We start from the raw sequence: 20,022 nt of genomic DNA on the forward strand, positions 1-20,022 counted from the left end.
ATTCATACAGTTGAATCCTTCTTAACAGTCTGCTTTACGGGAACCTTTATTACCGCGACCCGCAGTTCTGGTTCTGGAATGAGGGATCTTCCTTGCGCCAGTCCCGAGTTTTTTCTCGTCCCGGAATTCGGCACCAATTGTTATTAGACGCGTTCTCACGCCCGGCCAGGAAGAACACCACAGACCAGAATCTTCTGCGGCAAAGCTTTATTGCTTACATCTTCAGGAGCAAGAGTGTAAGAAGCAAGAGAGAGAGAAAACGAAACCCCGTCCCTTTTTTAGGAGAGTTATATTTCGCCTAGGACGTGTCACTCCCTGATTGGCTGCAGCCCATCGGCCGAGTTGACGTCACGGGGAAGGCAGAGCACATGGAGTGGAGAACCACCCTCGGCATATGCGCAGATTATTTGTTTACCACTTAGAACACAGCTGTCAGCGCCATCTTGTAACGGCGAATGTGGGCGCGGCTCCCAACAGATCCCTGGATATGGCAGTCTCTACATGGTCCATCCTTTCATCTCAGCTCCAAACTTTGTCTCTGTAACTTCTTCCCTATTTTCTGTTCTTTTACTGTAGGCCTGGATAAGAGTAATGAGCAGTAACTATCCCAGAGACTGTGTGCTTCTCTTTATTGAAATTTCCTCTGCCAAGTGATGTAGTCTATTGCTTTTGAATTTATCTTCATGAACATTTTTGGAGATAGGCAGAATGTAGAGGAATTCTTTGCATGTATATAACATGAGTGGGTTCTAACTTAACTGGAAACCCACCTACATTCCCAGTAAAGTCTATTTTTATTTATTCCCTGAGATCTCATGAGCCATGGTCTCAGTTGTTTACATTTTCTTGTAATTCTGGTCCATAAGAAGGATTCACTAAGCTTTATTAATAAAATTCTTAGATTTTTTTCATCTCATAGTTTTAAACTATTTTACATATCTCCTCCGAACAAGATCTTAAGCCCTATGAATTACATGGCCAGATTTATCAAAAAAAAATCAACAGCCCCACTCCTGGTACCAACTTTCTGTGTTAGTTACTGTGACAAAATGCCTGAAAAGGGCAATCTAAAGAAGTAATAGTTTATTTTAGCTCCTTAGTTTTGAAGAAGGGATGCTGGTGGAAGTGTGGGGTAGCTGATAACATTGCATCCATAGTTAGTAAGGACACTGATCATCAACTGACTTCTTCCTTTCCCAGTTCTTATTAAGTTCATATCCATAAGAGGTGGGCACTCAGGTTCATTGTGGGTCTTCCCTTCTCATGAACTTCATAAGACCTTCCCTCAAGGTCAAGCCACCAGTATGCACCTTAGGTGAGTCCCAAGGCAATTAAGTTGACAATGAAGACTAACCATCATGTGTGATATCTCAAGCTAGAATCTTGCACAATGTGATAAAACCTAGAGAATCGGCTTACAGTACATGCTAAACACCGAATGCATGATCATGGAGAGACATTTGTGCATCCATGTTCACAGCAGTTTATTTACTGTAACCAAAAGCTCAAATGTTCCACGTGAGAAAAGTGGGTAAATAACATGAAGTACGTAGGTACAGTAAATAGTATTCAACCTTCAGAAGGAAAGAAATTCTAGTGTATAACATGGATAAAACTTAGAGGCATTAGGAAATAAGCTAATCACAAATACATAAATAAAGCATTTCATGCATGCACAAAAATTTCATAATGAATTAGCTCATCTTGTACACATAACGCCTTACATTTTTTCTGGATTTTATTTTTAAAGGTTTATTTATGTATTTTTATCTATATTGGTTATCTGTTTGTATGTATGTATCTACATGTATGTTATCTGTTTGCACACCAGAAGAGGGTGTTTCATGGTTCTGAGCCACCATCTAGATGCTTGGAAAGAACTCAGGACCTTGTCTGGGAGAACATCTCTCCATCCCTACTAATATATTTTTTTATTTGACAGAGGAAAACAAATGTGTATTCTTCCATCAATTATTGTTTGACTCAATAGATATGAAGACTCAATGTTGTCAAATTACAGAAAAAGAAAAAAAGAACAAGGAGATGGTTAGTGCATGAAAGCACTTGTGAAGAAAGAGGGCATGAATATGAATCCACCCCTCACACAAGGTTGAGAGTGCCTATAACCTTGGGTTAAGGGCAAAGAGAGATGGAGCCCATGAGCTCATTGGCCAGCCAGCCTAGCTGGCTCAGCAAGATTCAAGTTCATATAGAACCCCTCTCTGAAGAGCACGGTGGAGGTTGATAGACACCTGAGGTCTTTCTCTGCTGCATGCATATTTATAAGAACCTACACCTGAAAACTCACATACAATTAACTTATACACACACACACACACACACACACACACACACACACATACAAGAATTGTGTTTTGTTGGAGCACAGGGAGAGGGGTATTGAGGAATTACAGATTACAGGTAAAGTTTCAGATCTGGGCAGCCCTATAGATAGATGGCAGTGATGGTAGTGCAATTTAGATGTATTTAATGAGCTCACCTATCTAAATGTTACAGTTTCAACAATAAGTCTGTGTACTTTATGATACATTTAAATATAAATATAGACTAAAATTCTTATAGACAACATATCTATATCGTTGCAGTAAGATTTAATACCACGAGAGCCACTGAAGCATATTAGATTTAATGTAATTAGTATTTGCTTATCTGCCCTTCCTGGCTAGTCACTGTATAATGGCTAGGACATTAGGTGAGAAAATAACCAATAAAAACAAGAAACATTGCATTATATGAGGTCAAAGTTGAATATGATGCATTTTTTGTTTATCAGTGGTACAGAAAGGTATTTATTTTTAGAGACTATACACTGAATATCTCTAGGGTCTCCCAAGGACTCTGTGGACCTGGATCTGTCCCTGTGATGGGCACCACCCCTCTAGAGTTTTATAAGGGCTTTGTAATGTGGATCTGTCTCCACAATGGGCACCTCCTCCACTTTAGAGTCTCTCATTTCTCTCTCAGAAAGGCTAAGCCTCTTTAGCGTTTTCCCAGCTGCCACTGACATTATAACCTCACTTCAGGGGTGAGCAGGCTTCAAGAGCTTTATGTCTCCAGAGAGTCTCACGGCTTCTCTGCTGCCCTGAAATCCTCTTATCTGGGGACTCCCCGTAAAATAACAGGACAATTTACGTGATTGATTTCTGTATCACTCAGCTCCAATGACAGACATTCACTTTAAAAGGTTTTAAGCTATGCATTATACAAATATATCATTTACTGTTGATTAAAATGTTTGTGGTCATGTGTATTTTTTTTTTAAAGTTATGCATCTGTTTCTTGGTTAGAAACACAACCTCATTTTTATCCCTGTGGGAAAATCAGTTATAACTTAAGACTTCTGTAGAGGAAACCTAAGGATCATGGGTATTCTATTTCTGTGGGCAGTTTTCAGCCTTTGTGTAGATCACGCTTTTAATTAATCCAAAATGCATCTTTACCTTGAATGCTCCAAGCCCAGGTTCTGTCAGAAGAAAGTGTATTAGGTACCCCAATACATCATTATATTATTTTAAATACATTATAATATTGAGTGAGATGCAAATACATACAAGATGTACTTTGATACGTTTTCCTTATTAACGTCAACAAGTCCAGCACAGTTTTCTTGAGAACTATTTGGTTCCCTGCTGTCTTGAAAGGATTGTTTAGCCTGATAAAGTACATTTTGAATTTATATGCTTTATTTTTATTGCTTTATTTTTATTTCTTAGTTCTATTTTAGACAAGGTCTTGTTATGTAGCCCAGGTTTGCCTCTCACTTGTGTTTTCTCTTTGTCAGTTTCTCAAGTGCTAGAATGACTGCTGTGATCCAGGTCTGGTAAGAAACTTTATTTTTGTTTGAGTTACATCTCACTTTAATTGGAAATTCCTTGGAGGTTTTACTTATTTTTTTATTTCTCTTAACAGACTACTTAATTTAAAATTAAAGCTCCAAGTAATTTTGGTTAGTACAAATTAAGAAACTTCATTTCATTTTCTGAGAACAAGGACTGGATACATGATACTCAAGTGTCCACACAGGCAACACTGTCTTCATTAGGTAATAAGGCACATGATACCATGGTGAAATCTCTCCTGCTGTAGCTGAAGACATTTCTTTGCTGCCACCTAAACAAATCATGGTGCAAATCTCAAGGGATTGCAAATCGGTTCTGCTCTGCACACCACAGTAGCAATCCAAGTCAGATGCCAGGCTTGTGTGTATGTTTGTGTGTTTTGGGGGTGGTCTTCACAAAGATGCTTTCATAGACAACTGTGTGGCAGCACACTGCAATTCCTCCCACATTAATTACTTATCATTTCATATTTGTTCAATTTGAATAAACACATTGTTTAAATCCAGTGCTGTGCAATAAAATTTAAGGTATTTACAAAAAACCTCTGAACAGCTGTGTCATTATCCAGTCTCTACCATAAATTAGACTGGCTGGAAAAGGAAGTTTGTTTAAAATGTAGATTCTCCATGACTTTTTGAACAAACATTTCAAGTGTAAGTCTTCTATTTTGAGGGTAGGAATATGTATCTAAGAGGCTCTACTTTATTCAACAATAAATACTGTCCTCAAGCTATAAAACCCACAGATAGCTGGCAATTTTTTTTTTAAAATGAGATATGTTATAGCAGTTCAGAAAAATGGTTCATGAAGAAAGCAACTTGAACAAAGCAAGTCTTTGGCAATGGATTGCCATGAGTTACTAAAGCAGAAAACTGGTGTCTTAGTGCTAGAAGGTGACTAAACAGGAGAGTGTGTTTACATAATTCTTGGCTACTTGGGTTGGATATAAGTAAAAACCAATCCACTTATGTATTTCATCAGAGGTGGGAGCTTGAGTTAGGTTAGCTGTGGTTCACAGTCTGGCTTTAAGTCTAACTTAGTGACCTTGACCTACCCAGGTTTGCCAAATGCTGAGGGTACCTATGCTTTGATAGATATTACTTTAGAGCCACAAACACAACAGTCAACTTTCCTGGCATAAATATTTCCATGAAGGCTAACAATGCTACCTTAATTACCTTGGTGTGTGAAGGGTCAGAGAGAGGATCATAATTGGTTCTCTTCAGATGATGTGGCAAGGAAAACAAGCCACACCCTTAATGAGCAACCATTGATCATTGATAGCTGCCAGGGAAGGGAGAATCGCACTTTTTTTGATTATGTGGCCACTGGCAGATTTTTCATGCAACAGGGGATGGCCTCACTCCCATGCACACATGGGCACCAGTGAGTTATTAGAAAACAAGAGGTCATGCGGTTGGGAAAGGGGCTCTGTTGAGGCAACCTTGAGGGAGTTAAAGAGAAATGGGCATGATCAGGTTTCATATGTGTGACATTCTCAAGATTACAGAGAAATAAGCAATAGCATGTATGTTAGGGTAATAAGTATTTTCAAATTTGATGCTAAGGAATCTTATTAACATAATGGTTTTAAAAGAGAGAATGAAACACAAAAAGGATTCCAAAACACTGAAAGTCAAACATAAAAGTGGGCTTTAAAAAAATTATAGTTTACTCAGAAGTCTGTGTATGGCTAGCTCCGAGGGCTCATGTCAGTCAACCTAGGCCTAGCTAGTTATTCCCTGTGTTTGATCCTGAGGGCTTAACTTTTGATATTCTGTAGGAATCCTAGAAATCTCTATAAACCAAGGATAGCATATAGGAAGATCGCATCAAAGGCAAAGGTGTTTGAAAATTTGCATTCTTCAAATAATGTATAAGAAACAAAACATGCGTTCACATGTCAGTGACAGATTTTATGCACTATTTGTCTACCAATTTTTGTTGTTATTTTTAGTATTATTTTTCTCCTTGTAACATTTTTATCAATTCTTTGGGAGTTTCATGTCATGCATACAATCACAATCCCTTCCCAGTCCTTCCATGTCTGCCACCCTGTTGTGACCTTCCCTCCTCCAAAAAAAGTAAAAAGCAAAAATAAGAAGAAAAACCAAGTCTGCTTTGTGTTGTATATATTCACTGGAGCATGGTCAAATTGTCAGTGGCCTGCCCCTTAGATAGAGCTGAGTTCTTCTCCTCCCACACTTTTGCCAGAACCCATCTATTGTGGAGAGCTAACTTCAGCATCCCTGTTACACTTTTTAAGAGTTCTCTTTAGTGGTTTCTTGTTTATGTTGTTACTCATGGGGATGCAGTGGGTTGGGGGTAGGGATCGTAACAAAAACCTTCCAACTCAACTGTGCTTCTGCAGTCATTGATATCACAGCAAATTAACCTTCTTGCTCTTTACAGTCAACAGGTATGCAGATTATGGGCCTTCACACACCATGATCACAGTCCCCTGCTGCAGTAGGGTCTGAGGACCCAGACAAGGCCCTCAGAGGTTGGCCAGATCATGGCCTCTACATGGCCTCCACATGGCCTTGGGTGGCAGAACAGGCCATCTGCATCAATATGGCCCCTGGTGGCAGCATAGATTCTGAACATCTCATGGCTTCAGGCTGCAGCACAGACCACAGGCATCTGCAGGATCCTTGGTGGAAACATGAGCCATAGACAACATCTGGTCTCCCAGCAGGGCTTGGCTGGGCGGGGCAGGGTAGTCACTGCTCTCCCTGGGTTGCCCAGCTGCTGTCTCTTCTGCTCCCTCTACTTAATTTTTAAATCCAAAATGTGTATGTATTCAGTGTGTGCCAGTGTTTCAAATTGGAATGGTTATTGTCATATTGGAACCTTCCCAAAGAGCGCAAAAGCCAAGTCTAAAGTCAGCAATGAGGAGCTGAGCTCGCAAAGCACATGTTCCAGAATGTGCTAGCTATGTAACAGTGTCACCTTTTGGATAGACAAAAATATAACATTTCATTATACTTTAAGAAATTATGTGAATGAATAAACCATGTCTAACTACAGTGATGGTCTAATGCTATCACTGAAGAGCCTGCAGTTTCATTATGAAACGCATTGTCTTAGCTGTGGCTCCATTCTCTGGGCCTCCAGTACTGCTCTTTACTTAATAGTAAACTGGATTTGAAAGGTAAGCAGATGTCATCCCTGCATCTTAGCAAACCTCTGGCATTGCTTTGTCCAAACTATAATTACTGAGAAGCTTTGCACACCTAAATTCCTCTTAGTATTTTATGCCATGTTGTCCTTTAATATCAAGAACACCACAACACTGAAACAAGCAGATTTTTTTGACAGAACTATTACTCACTCAGTAGATTTTTTATGTAAAATAAACATGATGTTTTTCCTCTATTCCTGATGAAAGAGCTGGATTAGTGAAAAAGTCGGGGCAACTAGATGAATAATCGCATCAAGTACTTGACTCTTTTCTTTTGTCCATGTATTCTTACAATACCACACATCCAAATTTAGCTTTGGCTTTTGTGTCTATGTTGTAAGAATAGGTTCTGTGATTTCAAAGCTGGTGTCAAGGGGCATGCACATGCTTTGATTTGCTTTTCAAAAACTGCAGTGAATAATACCAATTTATATTATTCTTGTAAAATTTATTTCTGGCTTAGGCAAAATAGTATCTCAAATGAAAGCACTGCCCGGTTTACAATCAGAATGCAGACAAGCTCTGAGAATATCTCACAGCTAAATTCTAAATTACACTTGTTTATTTGTTTATGTACGTGTAGGCACTCATGCTACAGTGTATGAGTGGAGATCAACGGATGATTTTCAAAAGTCAACGCTCTCTTTCTATCTTTGGTTCTTAGGGATTGAACTCAGACCATTGGACTTAGTGGCAAGTGCCTTTAACCGTGAACTGTCAACTCATTGTCTCAGACCTTACAGCTGATGTGTGTATGTGTGTGCACATGTGTGTGCACATGTGTGTGCATGTGTGTGTACATGCATGTGTGCATGTGTTCATAGTGCACAGATGTGAGTTTATGGGTTCTTACACCAGTGGACAGGCATGATGAGGCCAGAGAAGGCTATCAGGTATCTTCCTCAGTAATTCTCCATCTTCTCTTGAGACAACATCTTTCACTGAACTGTTAGCTGTGTATTTTATCTAGGACTCCTGGCCAGCAAGCTCCAGGGATCTACCTGCTCATCTGCCACTCGCTGCCTTGCTGGTGTCATAGGCACATGTGGCCATGACTGGTGTGGGGACTCTATCTCAGGTCCTCATGCTTGCAGAGCAAACACTCTTACCCACTGAACCACGCCCCCCAGCACATAAAATTGAACTTATATCCCACAGCCTTAGCGACATAGGTTATGATAAACTTAGTTAAGGCAACATTAACCAAAAGCTTTGGAACATAATTTAGTCTGTTAAATAATGAAATTTGAGCCATGTAAGGGTTGCTGTGTGTTGACCATATCGACAAAGCAGGTCATTTTAATTAAGCAATGATGCAAACAATAGCCAAAAATGGAAACTGCCTTCAGAATGAGGCAGCCAGCTGCTTGGATTACTCTCCTATAGGCTTGACCTGGATGTACAGCTTCATAAGCATGAGCAAGTCATCATCTATGGTCCTAGAAAATAACTAGAAAATAACTCCCCACGAGGAATAACTTCCTAATGCCGGTCAAACACTTCGTTCTGTGAAGATTTAAATCTAATATAAAAAGTAAATTTATTCTATTTTTAGTTATATGGATATCTTCTCTCTTTCTGTCTCTGTCTCTCTGTGTCTGTCTGTCTGTCTGTCTGTCTGTCTCTATGTGTATAGGTGTGTAGGTTTGTAGCATACACATGAGGGCACAGTTGGGTGGTGGTGGGGGTCATAGGAGGATGCTTTGTTCCCTGAGGATGCTGGGAACTAATCACCATTTTTCTCAAGATCAATTTTTTCTTCACCATTGAACCATTTACCCAGCCCAAAATTCTTGAAACAATGATCTAAACAGCAAAGCAAAAATGAGGTTTTGTGCGTGTGTGCGTGTGTGTGTGTATTCCTCTCTAATAGGTGCTAGTTTTGCAAAACCACAGGTGGTTCTTTTTTCCTATAGTATTTTTTTTTCCTGTATATTTTGGTTTTCCTTCTTTTTAGTGAAATAAGGTAGGGGTATGTTGAACATGATTAGGGCCAAATTCTTCATTCCTCAGTGGAGAGACAGATCCAGCAGTACATATGGAGGGCACAGCCTCATCTGAAAAGCAGAATGCAGATTCTGAAGAGAATGGGTGGGACATGGCCTCTGCGATGGTCAGAAACAGGAAGGTCACTGACATTCAGGGTACTTCAGAATCTAAAGGTACGTCCATGCATGCCACTGTGACACACTTACTGTGCTGACAAAATGACTGTGTCGATCTTGGAAAGCTGTGTCATCTTTACCATGACAGATTCCCTGGAACAGGCCCTTGAGAAGCCAGTGCCTATACTTGGGCATGTCCTGTACATCTCTCTTTGAACCAAACTTTGTGCTTAAGGTCTATGTCAAAACTGTCCTCAAACTGGAAATTCACCCTAAAATAGACAGTTTTCAAAGAGCATGATTTATGTTTAAATGACAAGATATTTCCAATTTTTCCCACTGGCAAGCTTGGCTCTATTCCTTAGTTATTCTTGATTTCATTTCATCCTGGACACCAGGCAGGTTGACATACTATAATCACATGGGGCTAGTTACCTCCATTAGTAAGAGGAGTTTTCTCAGTGCCCTACTGATTCCTGTCTCCCAACAAAGATGTGTTCACCTTAAAAATGACTTCTATTTCTGGAGAAAATTTTGTGAAGAAGGAGTCCACCCCTGACACTGTGAATGATATTCTGCTATACTTACAAAGAGGAACATAACTGTTATTAGATAGGCTTCAACCAGAAATTGGTGTTAGGCAGAGCTTGGGGAATTCTTCTGAAGAGGAGGGATAACAGATTGAAGGAGCCAGAGGGGTCAAGGACACCACAAGAAAAGCTACAGAATCAACTAACCTGGCCCATACCAGTCCCTCAGAATTTGAGCTAGCCACTAGGGCTCCTACATAAGACTGACCTAAGCACATATGTAACAGTTGTGCAGCTTGGTCTTTATGTGAGACTCCTAACAGTGAGAGCAGGGGCTGTTTGTGACTTTGTTGATTTCCTTTGAGACTTTTTGCCAGTACTCGGCTGCCTCTTCTAGTCTCCATAGGATTCAATGCACCCAGTTTTCCTGCAACTTGCTATCCCAAGGCTGGTTGATATCCATGGGAGGCCTCCCATTTTCTAAAGAGAAAGAGAGGAGGAGTGGATGAGGCAGGGGACTGGGTGGAGAACGGGTAGGGGAAACTGTGATAAAAACATAAAGTAAACAAGCTAATTAACTAATTAAGAAAGAAGTTAAATACTTTGTGAGGAATGGTTAGAATGGTGTTGCCACAAAAGTCAAGATTGAAGTCCGAGTTCTCTCGAGCCCGTCTTTAAGTTAGTGTATCACCTTGATCACAGGGAACTTTTAGATCCGTGATTACAGAAGGAACTTAATGAGGCATCTGGAACAATGCTGTGGCTAATTAACGTTCTTCCTTTCTGTAGTTTCTTTCATGAAGAAGCAAGTAGGACAGCTTCCATGTAATGTTAGAAAAAGGTACACACAGCCTTCCCTCAAGGGCAAGAACAAAGGAGATTACAGCTCTGAAAGTCCAGGCACATCCTTGAATTCATACATACATACATACATACATACATATACATACATACATACATACATACATATACATACATACATACATACATGTATATGTGTGTGTTTGTGTGTATGCATGTATGTTTATGTATGTACGTGTGTATATATACATGCATGTGTGTACACATATGTATGTATGTACGTATGTATATTTATTTTTATATACTTTGTATGCATTATTGGGCTTCAAGAGGCAGAAAGAAGACAATGCGAGTAAGTTTTAAAAGGGATGCTAAAAGAGAAATTCTGTTGCCAAAGTTTCCTAATGGATACTACATTTAGGTAGAGGTGACAAGGAATCCTGGAACTCTATTTGCTTTCAGATGAGAGTGCAGACCCTGTCTTTTATTAACCAAAGTAGATTATTGAAATATATATATTTCACACCTGAGAACACCTCCCCAGACACACAGTAGAAAGAAGAGTATTAGAAATAACTTATCTTTATATTGGCAGCTCTCAACTATTACAGGGATAAGAAACACAGCTGTTGAAATTTGTGGAGGGGTGGAGACAGGTATGTTAGTGAAATTGACATGTTCCAAGATTGTTCTCAGATCTGTACCTAGTGGGATCCAATGTCTTAACAGGAATGCTTGCTCAGTGAATGAAATTTATCTTTCCCCAAGATTTTAAACGAAAAGCCAAATGAAAAGACAAATAGAGAAAATATGGAAATATAAAAGCTTATTTTGTATTAGTTAGCAAATATTGACTCCATAATGTATGCAAATGCATTGAACCAAGTACCATCTACCTCTAGAAATATGAGGAGTTTATATTCTATAATCATTGATAACACATTAACAATTTCTCCCAGATACAAAGATTTTCTAATTTAAATAGCTAATATAATTTTGAAAAAACTTCTCTCGCACAAATGGTTTTCAGAAAAACAACTGAGATTCATGTCTGAGAAAATAAGCTGGTTAACAATCATGACAATATCCTTATTTTTTAAATAGCTGATTGTAAGACTTTCTTTTTGTTATGTAATCATGAAAAATTAAACATTCCATCTCATTTTCTTTTGAATGGAAAGACATAATGACAGGGATATAATTGATTGATGTGAAAGCTAAAATAAAATCTAAGTCTATTAACTTATCTTAAATTAATTTAATATTGATCAAGTCAAGGATCACAAATGATAAATTTTTATGTGAAAACTTGACTGTGAAGTTACAGCCACATTTTAGAAGTTGGAAATAAAAGCAAAAAAAATGGAGCTGGAGCTAATTAAGTGAAATCTTACCCGATACTCCTTTCTGATCTCTTTTCTTCTCTATTTTCCCTGAAATGAGAAGAGAAGTTATAGACTAGGGTCATGAGGATATGATACTATAATGAAGATGAAAAGTCAGTGTATGATAATGTCAGCGCAGAGCCACTATCTCTCAGCCATGCCCCGAGTGATTTAATAATGAGTGCTCATAGTTGACAAGGAAAAAAAATGCTTTCAAGCCACCTTTAAAAAATAAAATCATAAGCATGTAAGAACTGTTCTGTGGGGTTTTAACAATCTGTTATCAAGAAGGCCATTTTGATAGCAGGACCATTCAGAAACAACAATGGTTGGTTCCAAATGGGGAACCAGGGAATTGAGATTACCAGGTTTACAGTTCTGTATAAATTCCCTCCAGAATAGCAGGCCTGAAATCTCATTAAAAAATGTGTGGCTGCTCTCTAATAGCCATGCCACTATTGCACTATGCCACTGGTAGGCATATAGTGTAGCCTGTAGGGTCTAGCACTGAGTGAGGCTATTGATAAAAGATTGTTTCATAACAATAACCCTAAATGGTAATAATTCCTATTCAAAGCATTAGGGAGGAAAGCTAAATCAAGTAAGACCAACAAAGATCAGGACAGCTGAAACAAGGATTGACCAACTAGGAATAGAGTAGTTTAAGTAAGTAGTTTAAGTACACAGTTCATCCAGAGGAATGTTTACAGCTTGCTTTAGAGATATAACCTCCAATATTAGTATATAGAATTTATCTAGGAGGTAATGAGTGAACTGGATTATGGTTAGTAAGAATGAAAAGTAGTGGCTGGCAGAGGTGATGAGAGTCAAAACAGAGCCCTGAGGTTTACAAAAGGTGAGGTGAAAGGGATGTAGCAAGGTCAAGTTTACTCAGATAACTTGAGGCATGTGGTGATGCTCTTGGGAAAGTTATAGGGTAAAGAAATGAAGGATTTTAGGTGAATTTACTGAGTTTAAAGTGTTATGGAAATAGGAGGCTTAGCAAAGATCAAAATTGAGATTGTAGGTGGAGGATATGGTGATTTTCTGCAGATGGTTGAAGTGAAGAATTAAACAGAATGTAAAGGCAGACGATACAGCTCACTCACATTTACATGGTATCTTTGTGGGAGGAGCTAGAAATTAAGGGAGCAATGAGGAAGACGAGGGTGAGGATGCCATTTCTCCCTCTTGGAGCTCTGCAGCTTATAAGTGGTCTGATGGAGCAAGAGCTCTAACTGACACAAGCCGTTTTAACGCTAATGTATGGAACACTTCTCCGGGGTTCAAGGCTCAGGTAAGGAGCTGTACCCCAGGCTCATGGTGTGAAAGGACACCAAAGTGGAGGCGAAAGCACTGCCTTAGCATGGGTAAATGAGAGCCATCCCTCCCACAGTCACTTTCTTATCACCTAGCAACATTTTTTGGCTGGAACATTATCAAGGAGTTATATAACACATCAAAGCTATATGTAAAGTTTATCCAACGGATTCTTCAAGCCCTTAATGTCTTTACAAATGCTAAAATACAAGTCTCCCCTCCTCCATAAGCATGCATTGGAGAATTGCTTTAATTGGCACCCTGATTAATCATTTTCATTTGGACTATTTTCAGGTCTCAATTTATTTCAATGATTCAAACAGATAAATAGCATGAACAGTCCATTTAAAGGCCTCATTTATTACCAAGCGAGGCATATGTTTCCTTTTGCAAGTTTTCTACAGTCACCTCTCACTACTTGGTTAAACACTTAGGATTGCTAGGTGCCTCAGATGTTATCATGAACTTTAAAATATTTTATGCAAACCTTGACTTAGCAAAGTGTTTGTAGAATGCAAGGCTCAGGGGCATCTTTAACTTCTATTAGAATGAAGTTTTATGAGTCTAAAGTTGAAAGTGAATGTGTTTAAGCGGTCATGGCATCCTCCGTAGCCCATATCTTTCATCCTTTTGACACCCTATTCCCTTTAAATCTCTGTCACCACTGAATTAGACAGACTTGTGTAAACAAGGTTTTATGGAAATGGTGGGGGGTGATCTTCAAGATTGGGTATAAAACACCCAATTTCCATCTTTCTATCTCTTGAAACTCTTCCTCTTGGGAAAGCCAGATAATGTATATAAGGATAACTACACAGTCCATGGAAAGGGCCACATGGCATCAAACTAAGGTCTTCTGTTAATATCCAGTGAACTCACATCAGCAACCATCAGAATCCCAGAGGCACAAACAATATAGTCATTAGCCTTAGTCAGGAACTTAGATGACTCTGGTTCATGCAAGTTCATGGGCCCGTGGTGTTAGGTTTTGAATGACTAATGTCTCTTATAAGTTTCTATATTTGAACAGTTCCGCAGTGGATGGTGCTGTCTGGGAAGGTTATTGAACCTTTAGGGAATGGAGCTTTGTTCTTAGAATGATTGTCAGTGGAAGGTGTAGGGGTGGAGAGGGGGTTAAATCTTTATTGTCTGGCCCCTCTTCCTCTTCTCCTCCTCTGAAATGTGATGGGCCAGGCTCATGCTCTTTCTGCCATACCTTCTCTACCATGACAGACCATGGCTTCTCTGCAACAGTCAACTAAAATAAACGTTTTCTCACTCAAACTGCTTCATATCAGGGTATTTTATCCTAGCAAGAGAAATGAGTTCATAGACAAAGCCAGCTGTTCACAAGATACCCACAGATACTTGTAAAATAGTAAAAGTTTATCATTGTTTTGACCCGGAAAGTTGTTATGAATATGCTCAAAGCTGGTGTCAGTTTGCCATGTGAGGTAATATAACCAAAGTGATGCTAGATCTGGGCAGTTCTCTTCTTTAAAGTGAGGGACCAGAAGCTGCATCTTTTCAATGCTATGGAAGTGAAATGAGCCATGTAAGTGGACAAAATTCTTGTGAGACATTGTGATCCAGTGTTTCAGAAAGGAGTTAAAAAACACATTTGAAGGTTTTACTGAGACTTTAAACAATTTTTGCTCCTGGGTTATACAAAAGAGCTTTGTAAGTGGAGATAACCATATAAATGTTACTTAATGATTCTCTCCTGCTAGCAAGTCTATCACAGGGGACAGCAGTTAGATTTATACTTTTAGTTGTATACACACTAAACTTTAAATTACAAAGATAAAGTACCTAAGACGAATTATATTGATCAAGGCACGCTAGCCTACGTGCTTGTACAGATACAACATGCTGTCTTTTCAGAATCTTTATCTTGCTCTGTGTGGATGATATAATCTTGGGCTCTCTCAACTCTGGTTTCCAGAGCAAGAAATTAGTCTACAACCTGTATCTTATGATCCAAATACCTAGGTTTCAAGCCTAGCGGAAATCCCAGGCTGTGGCTTCAGTTGCAGCGTATTTTCCATCCATCATGGGTGATTATACTATTCTCCAAAGCCATTGCGTCCTGGCGCCTCCTACTCAGATGTCTGAACACAAACCTAAGTCTCTCCAGCTGCTCCCTTTCCTCAGCCACCACACTCTTTCTCTTTAAAGCCTTCCACTATCCTCCCCTCTCACTGCTATCACTGCAGTCATGAACTTGATCTATTTTCCTGAGATTACCTGATGTATATGAAGAAATCCTTAACTGATTTTACTGTCTGCTCTGTTCTTGTTCCTCTCTGCTGAGGATTAAAGTCCATGTCCTTTAGAAAGACATTTGTGACTGGATGATTTTGCCACCACTTGCTTCCTCCCTCCCTCCATTAAGTACCATTCATAGGACTCATTTGTGAGATGTTATCCACCCCCCCCCCCGCAAGTGCTTCCTGGAATGCTCTGCCTTGTAATTCCTGCCTTTCAAATTCTAAGGGGTGAATTCTCATTGACCCCTTAGAGCACAGTGCATGTAATAGTTCTATGAAGCCCCTTCCTCTTGAGGTTCCCCTAGCTGTTTGTTTATATCACAAGCTCTAAGTCCAGTGCCTGGCTGATGCTTAGATGTAATGAGACATATTTTTGCCCGCCCCCCATGCCTCCTACTATGCCTTGAAGACCACTTCCTGGGAAGACACGGGTATCCAGGGAGCCCCGTAAGACCCCTCCACCCCCACCGAAACACTAGAGAACATGAAGCTGATTTTAGTACTGCTCAGATTTAGCAAACACATTATCAGAATATAGCTCTTAGTGGGTATTTATATTACAACTGACAACCTAGAAAACTATTATATTAGAAAAGTGGGTGATAAAGTAACAGAGAGGCTTTCAGAATAATGAGCAGGCATTCTGTCCTACTTACGCTTTATTTTATAACATTCTAGTTTAAAAGCAGCAAACTATGCTTTGCATCTTATTTCTGTGTAAACCTAGATGCAGTTTTCCACCTGTGAGGAATAAAAATGGATCATCAGCTCATAAAAATTGAATTTGCTGGGTAAAAGTTTTCTCTTATATGAGAGAATGTACTTAATTGAACACTAAAATTTCAAATTTTATGACTACTTATGTACACCGATCTTTGATGTCATTCAAACCCTTTGCATTTGTCTTGTTACACAGAGAAACATCAAATACACATCAATTCACCAGGGCTTTTTTATAGAAGTCTCTTAATCACAGTTGACTATTTGTGATATGCTAGAGCCACAGGCAAATACTGCCACATAGAGTGTGTCACCAATAATGAACAGGGGGACCTCAGTGACTGTCATCACTCTTAAGGAAAAGATAGTTATTTTGATAGCATTTGCAGATGACACATATGCACACACAAGCATGCATATAGTCACACATATGTGTGCTACAGGGGAGAATGTGCCCATGTATGCAATAATTTCCTGCTCAAATGCACTCTCCATCCTAAGTGTGTTCTCTCTCCTTTCTGCTTCCATCTGTGTACAATAAAGTCTGTCGTGGAGTCTGATCATGCTTGCCTCACTGCACTACCAATTTCTCAGAAGTCAGTTCTGAGTTTGCATTTACTCTAAGCCATTTTATCTTCCCTGCTCTGAGGGGTATTATTAATCACATCCTGTTGCTAGGATACCTGAGAGTGTTCATTTATGTCCAATGTTTCTCTGGCAAAATGCACTATGAAGAAGGCATAGACTCACGACAAGGAAAACTACTGTGTGCATGCTACTTGTTTTAAGGAAGGGTGTGTGTGTATGTGTGTGTGTGTGTGTGTGTGTGTGTGTGTGTGTGTGTGTGTGTGTGTGTATTTGCATGTTTTAGGGGATAATAACCTCCAGATGACAAAATGCTAATTATTTTGGCCTTAGAATGGCAATTATGCTTCACACACTATAATGGGAAACTGGCAATATTTTTGTAGAATCTGTTGTCCATATGTACTTCCGAGCTTAGAGAAAGTCAAAGAAAGTGGGGTTTTAATCCCATTTATCTGACAGAAATTTGGGGAGGGGAGAGGGTCTGAGATTTACTTATTTCAAATGCTTTCACTAATGGTCAATGTGTCTAGGTTAAAGTGCTAGTTGATTTATAAGAACCAACTGTAAAACCCCAGTCACCACTATTGTTGTAACAATTGTCCTGCTTTATCTACAAGAAAGAATATGTATGTGGGTCGTCAGAGTTAAAAGCATTTCCATCATTATTTAAAGTAATTTCAACTTCTTTGAGGGGTTGAGTGTCAATGTATGAAGATTTGCTAAGCTCACCATCTTGTCTCTCTCCACAGGAACAGCACTGCTTAGCAGAAGGCATGTGGACACTGAAGTTATGTGACTGACTGGCCCCTTAGTCATCGTTCCTGGGAATTCTGCAGTCCTGGGGAAAATGCAGTGTCTTCTTACACATGTCTTTTCATGCTCTCATGACGGTGAGAGATACCTATACTTATACATGAGTGTGTGTATCTGGAAAACATTTATTTACTATCTAATTATCACTAACTTTTCTTACTCTGATTTTTCAACAGAGAGAGAGAGAGAGAGAGAGAGAGAGAGAGAGAGAGAGAGAGAGAGAGAGATCACCAGGGGTAAGATTCTTGTCTAGCAAGCATGAAGCTCTGCGTGGGGTTCATCCTCAACAATGCACAAACTGGGCAGTGTGGCACATCTGTAATCCCAGAACTTGGGGACAAGGCAGAGAAATTATAAGTTCAAGTCCATCTTGGCTATATAAAAAGTTTGAAAGAACAGCCTGGAATATATGAGACCCTGTCTCAAAAACAGTAAAATAAAACCACAATATCCACAAAGCAATTGAACTTTGCTTCAGTCCTGTTTCTCAGTGATCCCAGGAAAGGGCTTTTATTACAGTCATGTTAAGAATAGCAGTTAATGTTCTGAGCCAGCGACAGTGTGCCTATTCTTGCTGTCAGTGTGTTATATGGATTCTCTCACTTTATCCTCACTGCATCACAGGGCTTTCAGGTACTGTAACTATTTTCAGTATAAAAGCCAACCTGAGTCTTGAAGAGTTTTAACTTCACCAAGGCACCATACTACTAAAATCACACATAAATAAGAGGTGTACAAAGTATGGATGAAGTGAGAACTCTGGAGGAAGTAAGGGTTGACATATTCTCAAGCCACAGAAAGCCAGTGTTGAGAGTTGGCTACATGAATCCCTTTTCCTTTTCTTTTTAAATCTCTGCAAATTTATTAGCAACTTACTGTTCTTTGGATGAATAACTGCTTATTATTTGTCCCACAGCTAAGCATAATGCTTTAGGAGTACAATTTCATAAAAGACCTTTAGATTCTGGAGTTATGTAGTGTATATTGAATACCTAGTGTTTTATGGACATTGAAATATATTTAATGAAGTCATCCCAATAACCTCTTGGGTAAATCGTTATCTTTTTCCAGTGTTGAAATTGGGTTCTGAATCATTTTGTAACATGTACTGTGTTCAAGTTAGTGGATGGTGGTGTTGAAATACGGGCCCAGTGATTTTTCTCCCTTGCTTGAGGTAATTAGAAAATCTTTTAGAGCAGTGAAGAGCTTGAACCTATAGCTCTAGCACCTACTTATCATTAGGCATTGGGTACATCACTTAATTACTCTAGGCTAGAATATGTCCCTCTAGAAATAGGGGTAATGTGACCTACTTCACTGGATCATTATAAGGGTTAAGTCCTAAGTGTATCATATAGCAAAGTTTATGACATTCTTACCTCCATACCCAGAGAACAGTGTATCTGTAGAAGTTCCTCTATATAGGCATTCCATGGCAGGTGCTGTCTAGTAACAGATGATTCTCAACACAATCAAAGCCAATGGCTGCATCTATCTTAAATAGTATGAAGTTTGGTCTTTACTTTGTAGACAGGGTCTCACTCTGTAGCTCAAGATAGTTTGGGAATCACAGTATAGGCTAGGTTGGCTTCAAACTGAGCAGTGTTCTTGCTCGAGCCTCTCAAGTATCCTGACGTTGTGATATAAGTAGTACTCCAGATAAACATGTTCACCATGCGAGTCACCACAGTGAGTCTCATTTGGAGTGAACTGCCGGTAAAGTAGCCCATGGTGCAGAAGTGAAGAGAGATCTTCTCCCAGGAACTCGATCCTCTTACTATGTGTAAGCGAATGGTTGGAACTTGAACCTACAGTAGGCTTTCTTAGGATTCTACAGTCTCTTCATTCGAATAGTTAATAATCTCAAAAGAAATTGTTCTCATATGGATATGAAAGTCTTTTAAGTAATATATTGCAAGGGTGGGAACAGAGAGGTTTAACTGGGCCAATTTAAATACAGTTGGTCCAAAATTATTTGGGAATGTTAGCAATTGCATAGCTTCTGTTTGGTGAATAGCACCAAAAGGCCACAGGCTTTGTTTCAGTATTTATGGTTGGATACATGTTGCTGTTGCAGTGGCTCTGGCTTCAGCACCCACCAATCCTGAGTCTCTGGATGGTGGCAGATCCTCACTGCCCTCCTGCAGCTTTGGATAAATGCCACTTGTTCTACTGTCTGCTTATTTGGTTAGTTGATACGTTGCTAGGATGCATCGGCAAAGAGAGACTTTATGAGCATAGTGAATGCTGAGAGTTCCAGACAGTGTATACTGAGATACAAAAACTGGCTCTTCAGAAACATATCGATACAGATAGATCTGGGCCTCTGAGGCTGACCATCTGCCTTGGCAGAAGAGATGCTCCATCTGTACTCCCCAGCCCTAGGGTCTGCCATCCGTCATAGTGTGGAGAAAAAAAATCATAATGTGAAATACATGAAGATTTT

The 20,022-nt window shown here is 39.4% G+C and overlaps 1 protein-coding gene and 1 long non-coding RNA gene across 3 annotated transcripts in view; one reads left to right on the forward strand and one right to left on the reverse strand.

Annotated features, from left to right (window-relative positions):
* Positions 1–20,022, reverse strand: part of Chst9 (carbohydrate (N-acetylgalactosamine 4-0) sulfotransferase 9) — a 308,385-nt gene that overhangs the window by 150,035 nt on the left and 138,328 nt on the right. For both annotated transcript variants that reach the window (NM_199055.3, NM_001364992.1), the window contains exon 3: positions 11,875–11,913. In NM_199055.3, the coding sequence (NP_951010.1) occupies positions 11,875–11,913 (39 nt within the window). The remainder of the gene's footprint in view (positions 1–11,874; positions 11,914–20,022) is intronic.
* Positions 3,801–18,272, forward strand: Gm30452. Its single transcript, XR_386080.3, has 3 exons — positions 3,801–3,841; positions 17,513–17,653; positions 17,753–18,272. It is a non-coding gene; the product is annotated as a predicted gene, 30452 (long non-coding RNA).

The sequence above is a fragment of the Mus musculus genome, chromosome 18, assembly GCF_000001635.26.
Source record: "Mus musculus strain C57BL/6J chromosome 18, GRCm38.p6 C57BL/6J".
NCBI classification, from domain to species: Eukaryota; Metazoa; Chordata; class Mammalia; order Rodentia; family Muridae; genus Mus; species Mus musculus.